Source organism: Brassica oleracea, chromosome C4, assembly GCF_000695525.1.
Source record: "Brassica oleracea var. oleracea cultivar TO1000 chromosome C4, BOL, whole genome shotgun sequence".
Classification (NCBI taxonomy): Eukaryota; Viridiplantae; Streptophyta; class Magnoliopsida; order Brassicales; family Brassicaceae; genus Brassica; species Brassica oleracea.
Window position 1 is genome coordinate 42,920,334 of NC_027751.1, and position 7,560 is coordinate 42,927,893.

Sequence of the window (7,560 nt, forward strand, 5' to 3'; positions counted from 1 at the left end):
ATTCTCTTTCAGTAAGATAGATATTTTGAAAATTTTATTCTTGTATTTTTTTGTTTAAGGGATTCAAGTTTATTTTGTTTTATAGAAAAACAAGAGAAGCAATTTAGCTTTGGGTTTGCCTCTTGGCAACCTGACTGACCATTCATAACGCGCCACCTCACTAAAAGTTCACGTGTAATATTATTATTTGCTACATGAACGTAAGCGTGCGTGTCGTAAACGAACTTGTAGAAGACGTCCGAGACGCGCTCATAAACCGAGAATCCAACAGATTCAGCGACCTTCCTTCCACTGTCTCCGGCGAGATCTCACTCTGATCCTTCACGGTGGCGTCAACGTCAGGGCAACAGCAAGCTCTCTCAAGAAGGAAGCCTCCCCCCTCATCATCTCCTCCTCCTTCCTCCGATTCGCCTCTACGAACTCCCTCGGCGAGGAAAGCGATCCCCGAATTTCCCTTTTATCAGCAGAACTGGTTCATCGCTCTCCTCTTCCTGATGGCTCTGGGATTCTTCTGCCTCGCTCTCTTCCTTTACCTGAGCCTTGATCCCGATTCCGGCTACACCCCTGCTTCTGCCGCACCTTCCGGTAAAGAAGGTGTCGAGGTATCGCTTTTCGAATTCTCTAATCGAATACGAATTGTGGTTTGATCAGATGCATAAATGCTTTAACTCCAATGGCAGATAACTTATGGGAGCGCGATTAAGCTGATGCACGAGAAGACTAAGTTCCGTCTGCATTCACACGATGTGCCTTACGGATCCGGAAGTGGTCAGCAGTCTGTTACTGGCTTCCCTGGCGTCACTGATTCCAACAGCTACTGGGTACACAAACATCATATAGTTTTAATCAGATTGGAGTAATCTTATCTTGTGATGGAGTAATAGAGCTTTTGGTTAGCGTATAGATTACATTGTGAGAAGTTCTCACAATGCTTTTTGTTTTTGTGTTTTTTACCCAAATTGAAATACATTCATAATAGAAATATCAATATCCTTAGGCCGCAAAACGAAATAGCCCCAGAACCAAGAGCCCATAGGAAGCCGCAACTAGAACCTACACTAGGGTGACTTAAACCCACACTGGGGTGGACATAGAATATATTGCACAATCTGTTTTAGCTCACACTCTAAGTCCCTTGTATTTCTAGCTCTGGTTTAAATAATGATTTCTTTAGGAACCCATTTGTGCACTTTGGTGATGTTTTTTTAATTTATTAAAGTGGTTTATGACTTATGGTGGAGTAATGGAGAGCTGATTGCATTATCTTGTAACAGATTGTTAAACCTGTGCCTGGGAAGACATTCAAGCAAGGTGATGCTATCAAGAATGGAGCAACTATCAGATTGCAGCACATGAAGACCCGAAAATGGCTCCACAGTCACTTGCATGCATCCCCTATTTCAGGCAACTTAGAGGTTTGTATTCCCTCATCTGCTAAGCTTGGATGTAAAAGATCTGTCTTAAGAGTTTTTTTTAAAACAATTGGACACTATAGACAGCTACTTCAAGGATGTTGATTTAGAGAGCTAGTAGTATGTGGATTCTGAAGTTCTGTGCCGGTTTCAATATGTAGTTGCATTCTCTTTATTGTTAACCCATTTTCTTTCTTCAGGTTAGCTGCTTTGGAGATGATTCAAATTCCGATACTGGAGATCACTGGAAGTAATAATACTGATAGCTATTTCATATTTGATCTAATTATTTAGTCTATTCGCATCCACCTAAAAACTCGCATAACTTACCATTTGCTCACAGGCTTACAATCGAAGGTAGTGGAAAGATATGGAAACAAGACCAAAGAGTCAGGCTTCAACACATTGACACTAGTGGCTACCTCCATAGCCACGACAAGAAGTACCAACGCATAGCCGGTGGTCAGCAAGAGGTATAGCTAAATCCCGATGTTTTCTTGTTAAGTCTTCAAAGATTATGGCAATTGTCTTGAAAGTTTAAACTCATGCCTGGATATAAATATTAAACAATATCTAACCCATGATATTTGTTTTTGGTTGGGTAAACAGGTCTGTGGAATCCGGGAGAAGCGGGCTGATAATGTTTGGTTGGCAGCAGAAGGAGTCTACCTTCCCGTTAATGAGAGTAGCAAGTAAGGTGAAGGAGTTGTGTTAACTTCTCTGGACGACTTTGAATCTCATCTTTTACTCTCTAAACTCAAAAACAAAAAAGTAGAAATATATATATGTATGTTGCTAATCTGCGATTGATGATGATCTCTAGTCGCACGAATTTACATATTATTTTGGTAGGTATTTCGCATTGATCTTTTTTTTCCTTATTTAAGAGTTTAATTATTATGTGTTTGTGATTGGAAACTTCGATTTCTCTCATCAAACAAACATCACCGAGAGTCGATTGACAAGTCCACAACTCAACAGTGACCATACAGCTCATAATTTTGTTTTAAATACATGAAACTCAAAAACATAAATGCATATAGCTCTGTTCTTTTCATTAACGTTGTGGTCAGTGTCAGAAAAACACACTAACGGACCGTAGCCGTTTCATTGTTTGTTGATTGCTGCGCGACTAAAAAAGCAAGACGTAGCTAGCGACGTTTTACTCTTCACTGATTGCCGCGCGACTGAAAAACAAGTTACGTTGTTTCGCGGATGTTGTGTCAGCCATGGTTGATAAGAGTAATTTTCTTGACGCTGGTGCAAGCCGCAGCGTTGTGAAAATAACAGAGCTTATGAATATTGCAACAGAGATATCACCATGCTTACTTTATAAAAACCAAATTAATCAAGCATCATAAAAGATTACACTAAAAACACAGGGAAATGCTTCAATACAAGAATTTTCGCAACTAAGACAATGAAGGGATCAAAATCAAAACCGAAACGCTCATAAAGGTTTCTTGGCCACCGTCTTCTGCTTTTATGAAGCAACTGACTTGTGCTATAACTCATAACTACATTCCAAGGCCCTGCATATTCTATCGCCCGTTCTTTCACATTCATCACTTGTCTGGTTCTTCTTTGTTTGCTTGTTTCTGGTGGTGTATTGAAGGTTTCTTTTCTTTTGAATGAATGTTAAATTTATTTGAATCAAAAAAACATTATAATGAATGTGTCATGTTTGGCTTTAACACAGGCTATCTAAGAATTGTGAAACCAGTCATCTAGTAGCAAACCAAACCCCCCATAGCTTTATCATGTTTTCCGTCTCACTTTCTCTAAGACTGTCAATGCGGTTGCGGATCTCTTATCAATATCGTTTCTGAGCTTGTTCCCCATGACGTCTATCGTTTCATTCTCTCCATATGGTGTGGATCGCAACTTGGAAAGCGTACGTAAGAAGAAACATAGTTGTTTTATTGAAGGTTTCACTAGCGTCAAATGCCACTTTTTTTGATAAAAAAACTGTTGGAACTATATTTTTGACAAAATGCAGAGGGTGATTGCAGGCCCGTCCCTTGCATAAGGCTCATGAAGCATATGCTTTAGGCCACAATCAAATAAATAGCTTCAGAGGCCACACTTTAGGGATATATATTTTTTTTTTTTTTGGAAAAAATTTTAGGGATGTTTTAGTGTAGTAGTTTCAGATTGTTTGCTAATACTCGTGACATACGAGAGTTCAACTCCTATTATAGTATTATGCACTTTTTTAAAAACATACGTATCCTTTCACTATTTTTTCTGTCAGTTTTCATATAATATATTGTTTACTTAACAACATGATTCTTTTGTTGACAAATAAAAAAACAATACAACTCTCTTAGATTATTTTCATTCCTTAATAATTTTCTGTATCATATGTTTTATTTATTTTAAATTAAATTCTTAATCTTGTTTTATTATACTACTGCTAAAATTTTTAAAGCTATATATTACTAACTTAAACTGCCATAATTATAAGTTTCCTACTAAATTAAAATAAATGTATTATTATCTTGCTAAATATTGATTCATCATTGAAAAACATATTTTAAATATTATTATAATATATAGCTCTAATACTATTCAATTACAAAAAAAATTATTCTAATATATAATTACTTGATAGTAAAAAATAAAAAATATGAGGCCACACTAAGTTAATGTGTTTTAAGCCACCAAATTAGTAGGGACGGCACTGGGTGATTGTTCCGGAAGCTGTTTGGGCTAAACTGGTGGTCTTCATGGCCAGACTAAAAACCCTTTGCGCAAAAGATCTGCTGAAAACAAGAGATTACACACAATCTCTTAAACAGTAATGGCGAACCCCTGGTTCCCATCCAACGGTGTCTCCGGCCTGTCTCCGTCGCATTTCACCTCTGGTGACAGCTCCAGCCCCTTCCCCCTTATCCCCCCAGACCCCCCTGACCCTGATTTCCCCCCCCCTTAAAACGGCCCCGCCCTGACCCTGACCAAAAACCTTTCCCCTCCTTCACCGCCCAGCTATCATACTTTTCCACCATCTCTTCATCTAATTCCCTCCCCCTAGCTCTTCCTGCTCCCTCTTTTATAAACCATTCTTCTAACCCTTTTACAGTTTTGGACCCGGATGGTTCTCTTCACCATGAAGAGACCATTGACTAATCCCTATGTATAGTAAACTATTTTTTTGGAATGTCCGTGGTCTAAATGACCCGGATAAGCATAAGCCATTATCTAATTGGTTATCTACCTATCAGCCACTTTTTGGAGCTATTTTGGAGACACACATTAAGGACCATAACTTAAACTACGTGATGAGCAAGGTTTGCAGAGGCTGGAACTTTACCTCTAACCATTCGGAAGATGCAGACGGACGGATTATACTCATCTGGAAAGACACGGTGGCGGTCAGAGTCCTGCAGCAATCTAGACAGTCTGTTACTTGTGAAGTAAAGCTTCCTGGCTCCCCTCAATTTGTGTTCACTGCTATCTACGCAGAAAATGAGAGAGCAGACCGAAATGATCTTTGGGTGGAGCTTCTAAGCTTATATCAAACCTACTCCTTGGACACGGTACCTTGGATTCTAGGAGGGGACTTCAACCAAATCATCCACCCTGCTGAACATTCCCTTCCTGAAGTTAGCTCTCTCACAAGTGATATGGTTGAACTCCGGGACTGCCTCACTCAAATGGGGATATATGATTTGCGGTTCCAGGGATCTCTGTTTACTTGGTCCAATCATCGACCAGAAGATCCTATCACCAAAAAACTCGACAGGCTTCTGATCAATAACCCGGTTCTCACCTTATTCCCCAACTGCTCAGCCTTCTTTCACCCTACCCTAACTTCAGACCATTGCCCTTGTACCCTGGACCTAGCCACAAAAATCCCAGCCGCTGGAAATCGCCCTTTCAAGTTCTATAATTACCTAACCAAACACCCAAGCTTCAACCAGGTTGTGATCGATGCGTGGACACAGGTCGGAGACACTGTTTGGAACCTTACTGCTTTGTACTAGAAACAAAAACAGATAAAGAGTGATTTGAAACACTTAAATCGAGAGAATTTTTCACAAATACAAGTGAGAGTGAGTGAAGCTAACCGTTTACTTTTAGATGTGCAGGTACAAGCCCTGAATGCTCCTTCCACTCATCTCTTTGAAATGGAGAAACAAGCACTACAAACCTGGAACTTCCTACGAGGCATAGAGGAGAGTTACTTCAGACAACGCTCAAGAGTCAACTGGTTAAAGGAAGGGGATCAGAATACCACCTTCTTCTTTAGGATGGTCCAAACACGGATGAATTTCAATTTCATACGATCCTTCTTACTTCCTTCAGGTGTCATAATATCAGACCCCATCCAGATGAGCGTCCATGCCATTACTCACTTCCAACAAATACTCGGACCATCCCCTGCGCCTGTATTGGGAGTGTTCTCCATTACGCAATGGTTCCACTCTTTGACAGACTTCGCCTGCCCCTCAGAACTCGCTGCTCAAATGACCGCGTTGCCCATAGCCGATGAGATAAGATCAGTCATGTTCAAGCTCAATCAGAACAAGGCGCCCGGACCTGACGGGCTCACCTCTGGGTTTTACAAAGCTTCTTGGAACATCTTAGGTGGTGAAGTCACTGAATCAATCCGGCACTTCTTCATCAGCTCCTTCATGCCTGCATCCACAAACGCAACCATACTTTCTCTGATCCCCAAACACCCTGGCGCATCTCTGATCACGGAATACCGGCCTATCTCCTGTCTGAATACAATTTATAAGGTGGTCTCACGCCTACTTGTTAAGAGACTGAAGCCAATCCTTGCAGATTTGATCGTCCCGAATCAGACCGCCTTCGTGAAAGGGAGATTATTGGTTGAGAATACATCATTGGCTGGAGAGCTGGTTCAAGGTTACCATAAGAACACTGAGCCAAAGAGGATCACAATAAAAGTAGACATAGCAAAGGCCTTTGATACCTTATCATGGCCTTTCTTGTTCTCTTGCCTTCAAGCTATAGACGTTCCTACTCAGCTTCTGTGGTGGCTAAGAGCTTGCATTTGTCACACGAACTTCACTGTGGGTTACAACGGTTATGTAAATGGCTACTTCAAAGGTACTAGGGGGCTTCGTCAGGGAGATCCTCTTTCGCCTTATCTGTTCATAATTGCCATGAACGTTCTCTCCTTCATGCTCAACCAGGCTGCTAGAGACATGAAATTCAACTATCATCAGAAATGCGAAGGCTCTAAACTAACTCATTTATGTTTTGCTGATGATTTGCTTATCTTTATAGATGGTTCTCTCACCTCTGTCCAAGCCGTGCTTCAAGTACTATGCGAGTTTGAACTTCGTTCTGGTCTAGCCGTGAGTGTGCAAAAGTCTTCCTTCTTCGCATCAGGCCTCTCCACTGCTGAAACAGACCTTATCCAATTCTCAACAGGCATGCCTATGGGTGCTTTGCCGGTTCGGTATCTCGGTGTTCCTTTATGCACAAAAAAACTTTCAATGCTCCACTGCGAGGTCCTGATGCAACAGATAAAAAGCAGGTTGTCATCTTGGAGTGCCAAATCTCTATCATTTGCTGGTCGGCTACTGCTTATCAAAACGGTCATTACTGGCATCATGACGTTTTGGTGCTCCACTTTCATCCTCCCTCAAGCTTGTGTGAAGCGCATCAACTCCTTATGTGGTGTTTTCCTTTGGAAAGGGGACATAGAAGAACATCATTCAGCGAGAGTATCATGGGATCTTGTAACTAAACCGAAGCGGGAAGGAGGCTTAGGAATAAAAAACCTTAAAGTGTGGAACAAGGCGTGCTGTCTGAAGTTAATATGGTTATTGTTCTTTCAAGCGGGATCAGTATGGGTTGCTTGGTTCAAGGAGGAGGTATTAGATGGCTGCTTAAGTAACCTTTGGATCACAGCCCCGAGCAGACGCTTCTCTTGGCAGGTTAATAAGCTTATTAAACTAAGCCAGTCCTTGTATGGTTGGATCAAGTTGCGTGTAGAGAATGGTCGGTCCTGTAGGTTCTAGACTGATAATTGATCACCTTATGGAGACTTGTGATCATACTTGGGCATCAATGGAGACTCGGGCCTGGGTATTCCTTTACATGCGACACTAGCTTCACTACATCGAGGTAATCACTGGCGAATTCCACCTGCAAGGTCAGAGAATCTCGT

At 41.2% G+C, this 7,560-nt stretch overlaps 1 protein-coding gene across 1 annotated transcript; it reads left to right on the forward strand.

Moving 5' to 3' along the window:
- Positions 1 to 214: 214 nt before the first annotated feature.
- LOC106337118 (stromal cell-derived factor 2-like protein) lies at positions 215 to 2,323 on the forward strand. Its single transcript, XM_013776165.1, has 6 exons — positions 215 to 602; positions 681 to 821; positions 1,275 to 1,415; positions 1,613 to 1,662; positions 1,756 to 1,885; positions 2,022 to 2,323. The coding sequence occupies exons 1-6, from the start codon at positions 495 to 497 to the stop codon at positions 2,106 to 2,108; spliced, it is 657 nt and encodes a 218-aa protein (XP_013631619.1). The 5' UTR covers positions 215 to 494; the 3' UTR covers positions 2,109 to 2,323.
- Positions 2,324 to 7,560: the final 5,237 nt, after the last annotated feature.